At 43.7% G+C, this 17,406-nt stretch overlaps 1 protein-coding gene across 1 annotated transcript; it reads left to right on the top strand.

Annotated features, from left to right (window-relative positions):
• Positions 1-290: 290 nt before the first annotated feature.
• Positions 291-3,224, top strand: LOC135627852 (protein PLASTID MOVEMENT IMPAIRED 1-like). Its single transcript, XM_065134235.1, has one exon. The coding sequence runs from the start codon at positions 484-486 to the stop codon at positions 3,073-3,075; it is 2,592 nt and encodes an 863-aa protein (XP_064990307.1). The 5' UTR covers positions 291-483; the 3' UTR covers positions 3,076-3,224.
• Positions 3,225-17,406: the final 14,182 nt, after the last annotated feature.

Genomic DNA, 17,406 nt, shown 5'->3' on the forward strand with positions numbered 1-17,406 from the left:
GTGAGGTTGATAAAAAAGGGAAAACACGTCGTCCACAAGTTTCGAGCCCCTGATGGCTCTCGGTTTAACGGCCACGTGGAGGATGGTGCACCATTCGATTCATCACCGCATGTGTCCTCCTGAAGTCGGCTTGACTCTTCAAATGGAGGTTATTAACTAACAGTCACTCCCGCCCCCCAACTCCCCTTCGCGCCAAACAAACAAAAGAACCATGACATGTGTGTCAAACCCATTATCCTCTCCCGTGGCTCATCTCCTCCCGTCCCAATCCAAAGACTTGAGGAGCACGGTGAGGCCAAATCTCCCCCAAACCCTTCTCTCTTTTCCTCCATTCATTGACATGAATCCGTCCAAAAACCTTAGCCTCAGATCGATGATGGCGTTTTTGAGCCATAAATCTCTTCTCCGTCATCGACTTCTGCCCGGTCTCCAATCATCAGTGCAGTCGCAGGCTTCTTTGCTTCTTTCCTCGCTGCTGCTACCATGGCGGATGGCTCCCAGGGCAAAGACCCCAACGCGCAGCTCCTCCAGGAGCTCGACGCGCTTAGCCACTCCCTCTACCAATCGCACACCGCCCGTCGCACCGCCTCCCTTGTCCTGCCCCGCTCCTCCGCTCCTACCCCTGGTACCGGCGCCGGCGGCGATGGCACAGCGGCAGAAAGCCGCCCCCGCTCCCGCCGCATGTCCATGTCTCCCTGGCGCTCCCGTCCGAAGACCCAGAACGAGCTGGAACATGATGATTCCGATGACGGCCGCCGCGGCCCTCCATCCAAGCGACAGAGCCTGTCTGGCGCGACCACGACCGCTACCGAGACCTCCGACAAGAAGGGGATATGGAGCTGGAAGCCGATGCGCGCCCTGTCCCACATCGGGATGCAGCGCCTGGGGTGCCTTTTCTCCGTGGAAGTCGTCGCCATCCAGGGCCTCCCAGCCTCCATGAACGGCCTTCGCCTCTCCGTTGTCGTCCGTAAGAAGGAGACTAAGGAAGGCGCTCTGCAGACCATGCCGGCGAGGGTGCTACAGGGGTCCGCTGACTTCGAGGAGACGCTCTTCATCCGGTGCCATGTCTACTGCAGCGGCGGCGCCGGCACGGGGAAGCCGCTCAAGTTCGAGTCCCGGCCGTTCCTGATCTCGATCGTGGCCATCGACGCCCCAGAGCTCGACTTTGGCAAGAACTCGGTGGATCTGAGCCCGCTCGTCAAGGAGTCCATGGAGAAGAGCCTCGAAGGGGCACGGGTCCGACAGTGGGATTCGTCGTTCCCGCTCTCCGGTAAGGCCAAAGGGGGCGAGCTGGTCCTCAAGCTGAGCTTTCAGATCATGGAGGATGGAGGCGTCGGCCTATACAAGAAGGCAGAGGCAGGCGGCGGTTCCAGCAGCAGCACCACCGCGAAGGCGAGGGAGTCTTCCTTCTCCTCCGTTTTCAAGAAATCCAAGTCTTCTTTCAGCGTCACGAGCCCAAAAATCACGAGATCGAAACCATCTCTGACGCCGACGAAGGAAGCATCTTCCGTCGACCTGAAGGAGATCGACGACTTCAGTCTTGACGACCCAGCTCCTCCTCCTTCTTCAAGCCCTCCGCCGGTTCAGAAGCCCGAGCCGGAGCTGAAGGACGATCTCGACCTCCCCGAATTCGAAGTCGTCGATAAGGGGATCGAAATTCAGCATGCAGAGAAACAAGAACACCAAGAGGAAGAAGAAGAAGCGGAGTCCGTGGAGGCGGCAGCAGAGGCGACGTTGGCTCCGAGCGAAGTCGTGAAGGAGGTGGTGCACGACAGCGCGCATCTCAGCCGGTTGACGGAGCTCGACGCGATTGCGCAGCAGATCAAGGCTCTCGAATCGTTGATGGTCGGAGACGTGCTGAATCCCACAAAGGCAGCGCAAGAAGATGAGACGCCGCGGTTAGATGCCGAGGAAGACGCTGTGACGAGGGAGTTCCTTCAGATGCTTGAGCTTGAAGACAAGACACCACCGATATTCGACATAGGCGATCATCTTAGTGCAGCTGAAACAGGGGTGGCAGAAGGTAGAGATGGCGACAAAGGCATCTACATCTCGGATCTGGGAAAGGGTTTGGGCTCCGTCGTGCAGACGCGGGATGGAGGCTACTTGTCTGCAACAAATCCTTTCAACGTGGAAGTCGCAAGAAAAGAGACGCCAAAGCTCGCAATGCAGATCTCCAGGCCATTCATCCTCGGGGAACAGAGGCTCACAAGCGGGTTCGAGGTGTTTCAGAGGCTTGCAGCGATCGGACCAGATGAACTGGGTGCCAAGCTACAGTCTTTGACGTCCATGGACGAGCTCATGGGGAAGACGGCGGAGCAGATAGCATTCGAAGGCATGGCGGCGGCGATCATCAGCGGGAGGAACAAGGAGGGAGCGAGCTCCAGCGCGGCCAGAACGGTGGCGCTCCTCAAAACCATGGCCACGGCGCTGAGCGAAGGGAGGAAGGAGCGGATCTTGACAGGCATTTGGAACGTGGCGGAGGAGCCGGTTGCGGCGGAAGATATTCTGGCCTTCGCCTTGCAGAAGATCGAAGCCATGGCGGTGGAAGCTCTCAAGATCCAGGCGGGGATGGCTGAGGAAGAAGCTCTGTTCGACGTCTCCCCTCTTGCCGCTAAGGCAGCAGACAAGCATCCCCTGGACTCGGCAATACCGCCCGAGGACTGGGAAGCCGCCTGCGCCGCGGCCAACTCCGTGACGCTGTTGGCGGTCATCCAGCTGAGGGATCCTCTGCGGCGATACGAGACAGTAGGGGCCCCGCTGATCGCCATGATTCAAGCGGCGAGAGCGGAGGGAGGCGGGAAAGAGGAGGAGGCCAAGTTTAAGGTGGCAAGCTTGCACGTCGGCGGGCTGAAGCTGCGGCCGGGGGGGCGGCGGGGCGTCTGGGACGGGGAGAAGCAGAGGCTGACGGCGATGCAGTGGCTGGTGGCGTACGGGCTGGGGAAGGCGGGGAAGAAGAAGGCAGGGCAGGGGAAGGGGGGGCAGGACGCGCTGTGGAGCTTGTCGTCGCGAATAATGGCGGATATGTGGCTCAAACCGATGCGAAATCCTGACGTGAAGATGGCCGAGCAATAGGAGATGAGGGCTTATATTGTGTTCGTTCTTTGCCTACGAGCGTGTCTTAGTATGAGCGTGTGAATCCAATGCCTTTGTCTTACTATGGAACAATAACAACAATAGCATGTATCAATAATATATGGGAAATATTCAGCAATAATTAGTAACGAGAAGGTAAGACCTAGTCAACGATTAGGCCATGTCGATATCAGTCTAAAATATTAGTGCTCATATCTCAAAAATAACTACGAGAGACACATTCGACTTATATTGTAAAATATTCTTTCGATTAATTTGTTATAAAAGCTACCTAAGATGCAATATCAATTACTAGTTACCATTTAATAAAATTATGTTATCTATGTCGATTACGTTTAGAATCATATCTAATCTTAATCTTCATATAAGTCAATTATAGGACAAGCGAATGTTTGAGTTTACCCTACGGTCATATTGTACATGGACTTGAATCAACTCGGGTTGATTTAAGCATCACTAATATCATTTCTATCAATACTGTAAACACATGATTAAATTAAGTTAATATATTGTGTTCGTATGGATATGATCTTAGACATAACGAATTGTCTTAGATAATGCTGTTATGGACTTAGCTGAGTTTACCAAAACAGATTAGCTTAATATCTTTTATGTTCCTTTCAAAACCTATAGAAAAAGAAAATAAGTTAGAGAAATTATTTAACTCAAAATTCACAATGAGTCATTTTAACAAAAACTTGATAGACAATGCAGGACTTTGTAAGTTCTGAAAGTTGCACGATAAAGATTCGAATGTGGTTTGTCACGACCAAAAGTCCCCATAAGTGCCCGTATGATACTATTACAAAATAAGACAGCGAACTAGTCCTAAATATTACCCCAAAGGCCCATCTAACCATATGCCACCCAAGTAGCTCATCGGTGTTGTACTGGTTGACACTCTACACTACTCTGGGAAGCTAGAAAACCCCAAAAATAGTTGCCTGGATAGTTTGTTTCTAGGCAATTTTATCTTTGTGTAATAACTGCACATAACCTACATTTATAAGCCTGAAACGACCACAAAAGCTAACCAAAATGGGACTGTTAAACCAACTGTAAGCCCTTTATATGCTAGGTAAAGCATGAACAAAAATCAAAAGACAAAGACATACATGAGTATTACATCGAACACCTTGTTTATAGCTTTGTCTGTGATATTCTTCCCAACTTATTCTTTTGACATCCTCGTCGAAACCTTTATAAATGTTGTATCTCCTTACATTTGTTGAATCTTCAATCTTCTGCTCTAATTGCAATACGTCTCTTGGCTCTCAATTGCTCTTCATCATTGTTGTTGAGTAGTTGATATTTGATTTGCTATGTTGCTTCAACTCACCAATGACTCTAAGTCTGGTTATAAGGTTGGTTGAGTTGTGTTACCCTTGCAAATTTCTATGAATCCTTCAAATGAAGGAAAAGACATTTCTTACTATGCATTAATCTCTCAAATGTCTTACATTGCTGGAACTAGATAGATGCAAATTAGAGATTTAACGAGCATCGCTTCACATACTTTAAAGTTTTGGGGGTCTTTACTTCACAAAATTAATCCATCAATTCATCTTCTATTTAATTGTCACCCCCAAGTATGTTCATATCACTTTTGCTTTTGATTAATATTCTATTTGGATACGAAGCAGACATTATACTCTCGGTATCACCGATCACCATTAGTGAAGATTTCACAACTATTATCTTTCATTTTCTTTTAAGGGTCTTTAAACTTATGCAAAGCTTCTTTATTGAATAAATAAGAGAACTAAAGTACTCGATTTTATTAATTCTCTTAAGAGTTGAGAATGTAAAGATTGCTTGATTTCACCCATCTCCTCGAGGGTTGTACTCAATGCATTGAATTGGTTACTAGTCTTTGACTGCTCTTAACTTACACTTTAAGCACACAAAGTATTTGTACTCTTTGCGTTGAGTTAGCTACTATGATTTGCTTTCTCATTGCCATCAAACTTCTGAAATACAAAAAGTTCTATCTAAAACGAGGAAAAGTTTGCCCTAACTTGAAGCAAGTCTTTAATAGTTTTAGTTGTCTCTGGGATTGCATCATCTACTCCATTATTTTTGTCACCTACTCCTCTAAGTAATTAGGTATATCACCACATACTATCTACTTCATTTTTTGGTCGAGCACTATTGCATCAACCTGAAGTCTTCCACTTTCGGCTATTGTGATAAGAAGCTCATTAACATTAATCTTATGAAGTTCCTTAGCTTCTACCCTTTAGCTTTGTCTCGGTACTTGGAGTTTGCCTCTGCATTCTCTACCTCCTCAGTGTAGGAAAACCTGAGGGTGACATAACATATGCAACGTAAGAATAGAAAACAAAATTTTCAGATTTTCACAAAATTTTTTTTATCATCATGCGAATACTAGTATGCAAAAACCCACAAAACTGAAAAGCACGTGTGAGATAGTTGTGTTACCTAGGGAGATAATATATCCTTGAAATCCTACAGATCTATGGAAGAGGATGAAGGAGGTAGAGGAGAAGGGGAGAGGAGAATATGAGGTGTCATCTAAGAGAGACTGTTCTCAATCATCCAGCAATATTCTTATCTCAGGTTAGATCAAATCTACAGTAGATTTTTACTGTGATTACTTGGGGAGAATTAGGGAGGATTTAGATATTGAGCACAGTGACGTGATCATTGTATCCCAGTTATTCTCTTGTGATTGTTGCTAGGTTTTGGGCAAAAGATTGAGATTTGTATATTTATTATTATTATAGTGGATTATCTCTAGTTTGTCTTGTGGTTTTTACCCTTCATATTGAATGGGCTTTCCACGTATATATTGGTGTTTTATTTTATTGTGATTTCATTTAATTCTGCCGCGTATTATGGTCTTCTAGTACTTGTTCATATACAAAGGTTATTCCGTATTATATCCCATCAACTGGTATCAGAGCAATTGATGACCCTCTACTCGTCGCAATACCTACAATATATACATGACCCTATAGGCCTAATATCGAGCCGGCCGTGAGTCATACCTGCCAGAACTTCTTCTAGCTCAGTGAATTATTATCTCCATAATAATTCACTCGACTTATCGACTATAGACATATTAGACCACAATGTCATAGTCCCTATACAAATCAGGAGAATCCAATCCATTGGACATGTCTGTCCTCAGTTATAGTATATCTATAGTCCCTCATCCATCTAATATCTCAGAGATCGTATACCGGGCATGGTGCTGTCAGGCCCATATAATTTTTACTCGAGTCTCGCTCTAATCAAATTCTCTTGGAGAACTCTTTCTCTCTCAATTTGAATGACCATAGTTAGAGATTTGTTTGAGAAAGAATACAAAAGATATTCATCTCATGATATCGAGAGCATATGATCCTCTATCGATACTCAATAGCTCTCGTAAGGTCAGTTGCCACTCTCGATGATCGACTATGATATATCTGAAACTTCCAGACCTATAAGTCTGGTATTAAAGAGTGGAATACTAATGCAGGATATCCTTGGTATCTCAAGTCTAAGGACCACTGTCTGACTATAAGACATCATCAACTATCTAGCATTTCGTGAGCGGACCAATAAGTGAACTCATTCTCCAATGAACACATGCACTGTATCTCTAGTGTCCCTACACGAGTAGCTATGAGATCAGCCGCCTCCATCATATGGATGAATATACAATACACCAATATGTCCGGTTATCTCGATGTCCCTCTCGAGTAAATTATGATCGGGATTATTTAGGGTCTGTGTTTAAAGCTGAATCGGTCTCATTATCGTGATCTTATCACAATCTGATTCCCATTGTACAAATCCATCGACATTACAATATATATATATATATATATATATATATATATATATATATATATATATATATATATAAAGTGAGAAAATGTCATAATAATAATATACAAAAAGAATACGCATCATGTCACACGTGTCATCACGCATGTGATTGGCTTGCAAGACACCTATGACTAGCACTCAGCTCATTTCATGACCAACTCCCCCCCCCCATGAGAGCAAGGGATTGATGACTCTATGGAAGTCCCACCTTTGTGCTACTACGATGCATATATCCCTATGACCCTGCTATTCGTCATCTTGTGTATGCATTGTTGAATCTCGGATTTTGATGATGAAGTCAATTGTCATTTGTTATCTAATCTATGTGTTGAGATAAGTGTGCAGGATTAACTACGATGAGAGTAAGACAAGCAGCAGGAGTTGCGCCGGAGTCAAGATCATGATCACGTTGGGAGTTCGAGAGTTCGACGGAAGTTCGGACGGTCGTCGGAGGTTCAGAGAGAACAGATCCGAGAAGTCCAGAAGCTTGCCAAGCGAAGCTCGTCGGAACTCGCCAAGTGGATCGTCGCAAAGTCCAGGAGTATGCCGGATGTCCGCAGAAGGATCACCGAGGGTTATCGGTTGATCGACGGAAGTTGGCAGGAAACTCGCCGGAAGAAGCGATTGACGCATCGGAGCAAAGCTGCAGAAGTTGTCTTAGAGTTAATCGTAGTTAGCATGATAATTAAGCATGAAAATGGGAGGTGATCCCATTAGCTTAATCTTGGGGCAATTGGGCCCCTGAAAAGATTCAAAGTGGGCCGAATGGAGTGAACCATTCGGACCCTGATTGCACCAGGAGGTGCAACCGCCCCAGCCAGGAGGTGCAACCGCCTGGGCTGTGGGGTTGGGAGGTGCAACCGCCCCAGCCAGGAGGTGCAACCGCCAGGGCTGCGAGGCTGGGAGGTGCAACCGCCCCAGCCAAGAGGTTGCACCGCCAGAGCTCAAGTTCCGAGCTCTGCCAGGCGATGCAACCACCAAGCTCAGTCTTCGAGCTCTGGCAGATAGGTGCATCAGCCTGAGCTCAGTCTCGAGCTCTGCCAGGTGATGCATTCACCAAGCTCAGTCTTCGAGCTCTGGTAGAGAGGTGCATCAGCCTGAGCTCAGTTTCGAGCTCTGCCAGGTGATGCAACCACCGAGCTCAGATTTCGAGCTTTGCCAGGTGATGCAACCACCAAGCTCAGTCCTCGAGCTCTGCCAGGTGATGCAACCATCGAGCTCAGTCTTCGAGCTCTGGCAGAGAGAAGCAATCGGCAGAGCTCAGTCTTCGAGCTCTGCCAGGCGGTGCCACCTCTCCAGTCGAGAGGTGCAACCGCCTGATCCCAGAATTCTGGGATTTGAACGATTTGATCGTTTTGAGCTCGAATTTTGAATTGGGTTGGGGCCTATAAATACCCCACCCATTCAGCACTGAAAAGATACAGACCTATACCGAAATCTTGATCTTTTCTGTGATTCTAAGAGCTCAAAAGTGTTGTAAAGCCTTTAAGTCTCCTCCTTCTGTTCTTCAAGTTTTCAATTGTAAAGTGAGGAGAGAAAGGTCTGTAAAGGTTGTCTCCTAAGCCTGTCAAAAGGAGAGAAATTGTAAGAGGGAAGTTTGGCCTTCGCCCATTGAAGGAAGGCACCTAGTTGACGTCGGCAACCTCATCGGTGGAGGAAGCCAAAAGTGGAGTAGGTCAAGGCTGACCGAACCACTCTAAATCTCTGGTTTGCATTTATTTTCGAGCACTTTATCATTACTGCAAACCTCCCTCATCACTACTGCTCTCTGCGCTTTCACGAACAAGTTCTAAGTGCTGATCTGCATTCAGACGTAAACTCGTATTTTCATACATTACAGTTTACGTTTTCGTTTGATTCTGCAGAACTGTTTTCCGTGCTTTTACGAACGAGCTTCTTTGCAATTTACGCTTACATTTTAATCCTATTAATAACTGCAATCTGTCCTCTACGATTTTACGAACGAGTTTCAACATTTAGACGTAAAACTGCATTCAGACGTAAATCGGCTTTCCTCGCTCAATCATCAGATTTCAGTTCACGTTTACGTCTTGATTTCAACTGCATACTGCCTTCTGCGAGTATACAAACGAGTTTCAAAGTTTAGACGTAAATTTGCGTCTAGACGTAAAACTGCGTTTAGACGTAAATCTGCGTTTAGACGTAAAACTGCGTTTAGACGTAAATCTGCGTTTAGACGTAAATCTGCGTTTAGACGTAAAACTGCGTTTAGACGTAAAACTGCGTTTAGACGTAAAACTGCGTTTAGACGTAAATCTGCGTTTAGACGTAAATCTGCATTTAGACGTAAATCTGAGTTTAGACGCAAAACTGCGCTTAGACGCAAAACTGCGCTTAAACGCAATCTGCGCTTAGACGCAAACTGCACTTAGATACAAACTGAGAATTTGCTTTTGCATCATAATAGTTTTTGAACGAACGCAGCTTTTGGTTTTTAAATTATTATAAGATTTCCGCTGCACTAATTCACCCCCCCCCTCTTAGTGCTCTTGATCCTAACAATTGGTATCAGAGCAAGGTTAACTCTCTAAAGGATTAAAACCCAAGAGAGATGGCATACGCCGGAAACCAAGAGGGGCATTCAATTACACGTCCACCCATGTTCAGTGGAACGGACTACACTTACTGGAAGACCCGAATGAGGATCTTTCTTATTTCTATGGATTTTGAACTGTGGAACCTTGTTGAAAATGGATTTTCAAAATCTTCTCTTCCAATGATCGATTGGAACGATTTGGAGAAGAAGGCTTTCGCTCTTAATGCAAAGGCTATGAATGCCTTATTTTGCGCACTTGATAAAAACGAGTTTAATCGTGTTTCAACTTGCGAAACTGCTTTTGATATTTGGCACACACTTGAAGTGACCCACGAGGGCACAAGTAGAGTGAAAGAGTCAAAAATCAATCTGTTGCTGCATTCTTTTGAACTTTTCCGAATGAAACCGAGTGAAACCATTGGCGACATGTTTACCCGTTTCACGGATGTCGTCAACGGTCTAAAAGGACTCGGAAAGAGCTTTTCGGATTTTGAGCTTGTTAATAAGATACTAAGATCCCTTCCTAAGAGTTGGGATCCTAAAGTCACCGCCATTCAAGAGGCAAAAGATCTGCGAAATTTCCCTCTTGAAGAACTAATCGGGTCATTAATGACCTACGAAATGACCTGCAAAGCTCATGAAGAGCAAGAAGACATCCTTCCAAAGAACAGGAAGGATATGGCACTTAAAACTTCTGAATGCCACTTGAGAGAAAACTCAAGTGATGAGGATTGTGACGATGACTTGGCACTTTTGACAAGAAAGTTTAAGAAATTCTTCAAAAGAAACAAGTTTAAAAACGATGTGAAAAATAAACTTGAACCCAAGAAGGACCAAGTAATCTGCTACGAATGTAAAAAGCCAGGACACTACAAAAGTGATTGTCCCCAAGTCAAGAAAAGAACAAAGAAGAAGGCGCTCCAAGCAACATGGGATGATTCGAGCGCATCTGAGGAAGAGGAGTCCAACACCGAGCAAGTTGCTCATTACGCCTTTATGGCCATCGAAGAGGAGGTAACGGATTTATTAGATGCTGATTTATCTTTCGATGAATTACTAAATGCCTTCCATGATTTATTTGATGAATGCAAAGTTATAAATAGAAAATACAAGTTGCTAAAAAAGGTACATGATAATCTTACTTGTGAGTTTGATAAATTAAAAGTCGAACATCATGATAGTTTAAAGTCATGTATCAAATGTCATGATTTAGAAACTATACAAAAAGAAAACTTGCTACTTAAGGACACCTTGAAGAAATTCGAGGTTGGTAGCAAGTCATTAAACATGATCCTTACAAACAAGGGTCATGCTCCCAAAAGAAGTGGGATTGGATTTGTGAGGAGTCCTCACCGAAATCCAACTACCTTTGTAAAAGGCCCCATCTTACACGTTCAACACCAAACCAAGTGCAACTTTTGTTGCAAATCTGGACACAAGACACATTGTTGTCCATTCAAGAAAATAAGTCCAAACAAATTGATTTGGGTTCCTAAAGGAACCATGATAAACTCTATGCAACATGATAGAAAATGTAGATCTATTTATGAGGCACCCAAAAGCAAATGGGTTCCTAAAGATCATCCGTTCCTATAAAAACATTAAAAGTCTAGGCCGGAGCAAGAAATAATGTTCTGCTCCTTGACTCTCAATGGTCATAAACCAAGAATCAAAAAGGGACTCGCAACGCTTAAGTAACAAGTGGAAGCTATGAAATCACAAATACGATACAATTAGAAATATATCATATCCAAATTCACATACCCCCCTGATCTTCAAAACCTGTTCATCTACGAATTAATTCTTGTAGAAACTAAATATGTCATGATCTTAAAAGGGACACCAAACAAACATACGTACGCACGTTAAAAGATCTATCTTACAAAGAGCTTCTTCCTTAAATAAAAACTCATACGAAATCATGTAACCAACATCAATTGCTCTGAAACTCTCCTCAAGGCAAAGGCTCCCTAATCAAACCATCTTAAGTACTCACCTGCTGCAGGCGGTGGCACCTCTCCAGCTGGCGGTTGCACCTCCAGCTATCACGGGTTGCCAGAGGTTGCACCGCTCCAGCCAGAGGTGCAACCGCCAGCAGCTCTGCTCTTTAAAATCACGCTAGGGCCGGCTGAGGAACCGACCCCAACTCACCCCCATTTCCTCCTCTACTCTTCCAAGTCTCCTCCATTCCCATTTCACTCCTCTAAGCCTTCCAAATACCTCTTATTTCGGAGCAAAACATCAAGAATCCTTCCTTCTCTTGAAGATTTCACAAAGGTACTCTCTAAGAAGCTCTTAAATTCTGTTTTGTTCTTCATTTACTTTAGCTCATCATCATCCCTCTAAACAGCAGTAGTAATGGGATCTAGAAGATCCTCAAGGGACAAGGGAAAGAGGAGAGTAGTAGAAGAGTTTGATCTCACTCTTTTTGATTCCAAAAACCATGCTGAAAAATTTCTCTCCTTCGAACTAAGAAGCATCAATAAGGGAAAATACGTAGATCTGAATGAACTAAGAGATGTAGAGACTATCCATTGGTTTGCAAACCTAAATCTACTTCCCATTTTGCAGATCAACGAACCCATTTATCCTAGACTAGTTAGATTGTTTTATAACAACATGCAAAAAGATGATGAAGAAAGGATATCAACCTATCTCTTAGGACAACACATCTCAATCACTGATAGATTCATTTGTGATATGATAGGTATTCCCATGAAAAGCATAGGACTTTACTTCAAAGGATCATGGGATGAAAAAACTATTGAAACATCCTACGTTGAAGCCTTAGGAACAATCCTTGCCAATCCTAACGTAGAATCTATTCCTAAAAGTTGTGAACATCTAATGCCCTTTAACACTAAGATACTTCATCATATCATGACTAGTATAATTCTTCCTAAGCAATACCATCATGATGAAGTGAGTCAATTGGAATTAGGAATTATGTACCTAATTATGAAAGAACGTGACATTTGTCTTAGCTATCTGATCCAACAAAACATGTTGGAATTATCTACGAAAGATATGATGCTCCCATATGGTGGAATTATTACTAGAATAATGAAAGCTTACGACATTCAAATACCACTAGAAGAAGAAGTAATGAAATCAGATAGATTCAGCATAATAAACAAAAATCTACTTCACCGACTAAGATGTCACTATAGAAACGGTAACTGGGTTAGAATGCCTAGAAGAACTGATCCCCCTCAGCCTGAACCTGAACCAGAGCCGGAAACCCCAGTCTTTAGGAGTACCCACTCTCCTCCGATCTGTCCCTTTGAGGAAACACATCCGGTTGAGCAAACTCACACATCATCCATCGAAGATATCGGGATTCGGATGGACCGATTTGAGCAACGACAAGAACGGCTTGAACTTCGACAAGATCAAATCCTAACCGAGCTACAACAAATCCATCGACAATTTGACTCTTTACTTAGACACTTTAATCTTCCACCTCATGAATAAGCTTGTATAAACATCTGATGTTTTTGATATGACATGTTGTAAACTCCTTATGTTATTCATGAAGGACTTTGTCTTTATGGTTACCTGATATGCTGTACATATGTTACCCTGATATGGTTATCTTTGTCTGTGTAAGCATATTTGCAAACATCTCTTGTTGTTTATCTCGGTTTTTGCACTGAAACTAAAAAGGTTTAAAAGCCTATGCCTTGAAAATATGAAGCAACATACCAATGTAAGTTGATAAGTCAGCAGTATGACATTGATATGGTTGCTACTGCTAATATGATTGCTATCATGCCATGTATCAAACAAAAATTTGCATCATACGAGCTGATATCTTACCATGTGATGCAATGCTACACTTGCTGAAATAAAAATCCTGCTATGCAATATGATATAATGCTGCACTTGAAATAATTGTGTTACTACATCAAAATTATTTTTCGAATGTTATTACTATTACATGCCTTGACAACGCTTGATCAAATAACATGTTGCAAATTATGTGACAAATATTTTTAACCAAATGCATGTAAGAAGTTCATTTTTCGGGTTGTATGCTAAAAATGGGATGTTCCCGTACACTCTTATGAAAACTCTTTGGAAAATGACTTTCCTCCGTCAAGCAAAAACAATAAAGAGATATATGTGTCATGACTTCCTTTATATGCTTGATAATGCTATCATGCTTTTTGTTGATGACAAAGGGGGAGAAAAATATGAATTGATAAACACTATGTCATAGCTGAACTGCCATAATCATATCTATGTCATAATTGCAAATACTTGAGTGATGCTATAAACAATGTTATGCCATCCTTGCATCACCAAGAGAGATGTGAACATGTACTATAGTTTGCATCATATCTTGATTTGATATTGTGAAGAAAATGCAAACTTACTAGAAAATCTCAAATGTGAGCATCATGTAAAAAGTCCTTCGTAGCTTTATATGATTACATGATGAATGGTTACAAACACAATCATACAAACTTGATGATGTATGTCATGCCTTGACATCATTCTTGAAGAGATACATCATGATGGGCATCATGATGGGAGCATTGATAAGTTTAACTGATCTAACTTATCAATACGTCACTTGAATTCTTAGGTCTTGAATTCAAGGTTGACTTATCTCAACTATGGCATATAGATAGGGGGAGTTAAGGACAACTCCTTTATCAATTGATTGTCATCATCAAAAAGGGGGAGATTGTTGAATCTCGGATTTTGATGATGAAGTCAATTGTCATTTGTTATCTAATCTATGTGTTGAGATAAGTGTGCAGGATTAACTACGATGAGAGTAAGACAAGCAGCAGGAGTTGCGCCGGAGTCAAGATCATGATCACGTTGGGAGTTCGAGAGTTCGACGGAAGTTCGGACGGTCGTCGGAGGTTCAGAGAGAACAGATCCGAGAAGTCCAGAAGCTTGCCAAGCGAAGCTCGTCGGAACTCGCCAAGTGGATCGTCGCAAAGTCCAGGAGTATGCCGGATGTCCGCAGAAGGATCACCGAGGGTTATCGGTTGATCGACGGAAGTTGGCAGGAAACTCGCCGGAAGAAGCGATTGACGCATCGGAGCAAAGCTGCAGAAGTTGTCTTAGAGTTAATCGTAGTTAGCATGATAATTAAGCATGAAAATGGGAGGTGATCCCATTAGCTTAATCTTGGGGCAATTGGGCCCCTGAAAAGATTCAAAGTGGGCCGAATGGAGTGAACCATTCGGACCCTGATTGCACCAGGAGGTGCAACCGCCCCAGCCAGGAGGTGCAACCGCCTGGGCTGTGGGGTTGGGAGGTGCAACCGCCCCAGCCAGGAGGTGCAACCGCCAGGGCTGCGAGGCTGGGAGGTGCAACCGCCCCAGCCAAGAGGTTGCACCGCCAGAGCTCAAGTTCCGAGCTCTGCCAGGCGATGCAACCACCAAGCTCAGTCTTCGAGCTCTGGCAGATAGGTGCATCAGCCTGAGCTCAGTCTCGAGCTCTGCCAGGTGATGCATTCACCAAGCTCAGTCTTCGAGCTCTAGTAGAGAGGTGCATCAGCCTGAGCTCAGTTTCGAGCTCTGCCAGGTGATGCAACCACCGAGCTCAGATTTCGAGCTTTGCCAGGTGATGCAACCACCAAGCTCAGTCCTCGAGCTCTGCCAGGTGATGCAACCATCGAGCTCAGTCTTCGAGCTCTGGCAGAGAGAAGCAATCGGCAGAGCTCAGTCTTCGAGCTCTGCCAGGCGGTGCCACCTCTCCAGTCGAGAGGTGCAACCGCCTGATCCCAGAATTCTGGGATTTGAACGATTTGATCGTTTTGAGCTCGAATTTTGAATTGGGTTGGGGCCTATAAATACCCCACCCATTCAGCACTGAAAAGATACAGACCTATACCGAAATCTTGATCTTTTCTGTGATTCTAAGAGCTCAAAAGTGTTGTAAAGCCTTTAAGTCTCCTCCTTCTGTTCTTCAAGTTTTCAATTGTAAAGTGAGGAGAGAAAGGTCTGTAAAGGTTGTCTCCTAAGCCTGTCAAAAGGAGAGAAATTGTAAGAGGGAAGTTTGGCCTTCGCCCATTGAAGGAAGGCACCTAGTTGACGTCGGCAACCTCATCGGTGGAGGAAGCCAAAAGTGGAGTAGGTCAAGGCTGACCGAACCACTCTAAATCTCTGGTTTGCGTTTATTTTCGAGCACTTTATCATTACTGCAAACCTCCCTCATCACTACTGCTCTCTGCGCTTTCACGAACAAGTTCTAAGTGCTGATCTGCATTCAGACGTAAACTCGTATTTTCATACATTACAGTTTACGTTTTCGTTTGATTCTGCAGAACTGTTTTCCGTGCTTTTACGAACGAGCTTCTTTGCAGTTTACGCTTACATTTTAATCCTATTAATAACTGCAATCTGTCCTCTACGATTTTACGAACGAGTTTCAACATTTAGACGTAAAACTGCATTCAGACGTAAATCGGCTTTCCTCGCTCAATCATCAGATTTCAGTTCACGTTTACGTCTTGATTTCAACTGCATACTGCCTTCTGCGAGTATACAAACGAGTTTCAAAGTTTAGACGTAAATCTGCGTCTAGACGTAAAACTGCGTTTAGACGTAAATCTGCGTTTAGACGTAAAACTGCGTTTAGACGTAAATCTGCGTTTAGACGTAAAACTGCGTTTAGACGTAAAACTGCGTTTAGACGTAAATCTGCGTTTAGACGTAAATCTGCATTTAGACGTAAATCTGAGTTTAGACGCAAAACTGCGCTTAGACGCAAAACTGCGCTTAGACGCAAAACTGCGCTTAAACGCAATCTGCGCTTAGACGCAAACTGCACTTAGATACAAACTGAGAATTTGCTTTTGCATCATAATAGTTTTTGAACGAACGCAGCTTTTGGTTTTTAAATTATTATAAGATTTCCGCTGCACTAATTCACCCCCCCCCTCTTAGTGCTCTTGATCCTAACATGCATCCCTTTCTTTATGATCAATAGATCCATCTTTGTGGATTCTATCTAAGTTGTTTCACTCCTCGATTTGTATTGAGTTGATGATGGCCCTCATGCCCACCATTTCACGGGTCAATCCTCTGTTGAGTCTGATCTCCACGTCGACTTTAAGTATGCCTTCGTTTGGTATTGCCTTGGGTCTCTCCCCCACTTGATCTCGAAATACGTTCACCAATGCATTTCCTCATATGAGATTATGCGATGGCTCTTCGCCGTTGGCTCGGTCTATTGAGTTTTATGAAGTTTTTATCTTGAGGTACACCTCCTCCTCAACATGTGTAGTATGTTGCACATGATTCTCTCTTTAGAGAATCGAGACTTATCTCTCTTAGATATATGCCCTGTTGGATTAACTTTTTTCTTCACATCCTTCCCTCTAGAAGTTTCAAAGGTCATAATCCCTTTGGACTACTTTGCATTACTGAATAAATTATGTACTATTTTACCCCCGCGAATGCACTTGCTAATTGGTGACACTTCGCCAATACAACCCCTATTGTTAAACTTGCTACCCACTTCAGCCTTCTATTGATGTATCCTTCCCATGTCAAAGAAAAAGTTTCAATGCTCTATGACGCTGAGTTTCGATCGCCTTGAGATAGCCAGAAATAATCCATCGTCTGCATCTAAGCCTTTGCATGAGTACCAAATTCTTCGAGTTAGCAAATCCCCTTACTTTGTGAGCTTTGCCTAACTCTTTCGATTGCTGAGCAACCCATCTCACCTTACACAATCACATCATTTACCAAGCGCCCCACTTGCATTAAGCATCGTTAAGTTTGGTTTATAATGTCGAGTCATAGCTCGAACTCAGCCATCATAACCTTTATACACTACACATTCTTTACAGCTTGCTTGTCCTCATGGTATCTCTTGCTATAAGGGTTGGTCATTCATCGGAATATCAATCTCGAATGCTCGCTCCTCTGAAAAACTCTTTTCCC

The sequence above is a fragment of the Musa acuminata genome, chromosome BXJ2-11 (genome assembly GCF_036884655.1).
Source record: "Musa acuminata AAA Group cultivar baxijiao chromosome BXJ2-11, Cavendish_Baxijiao_AAA, whole genome shotgun sequence".
NCBI lineage: Eukaryota > Viridiplantae > Streptophyta > Magnoliopsida > Zingiberales > Musaceae > Musa > Musa acuminata.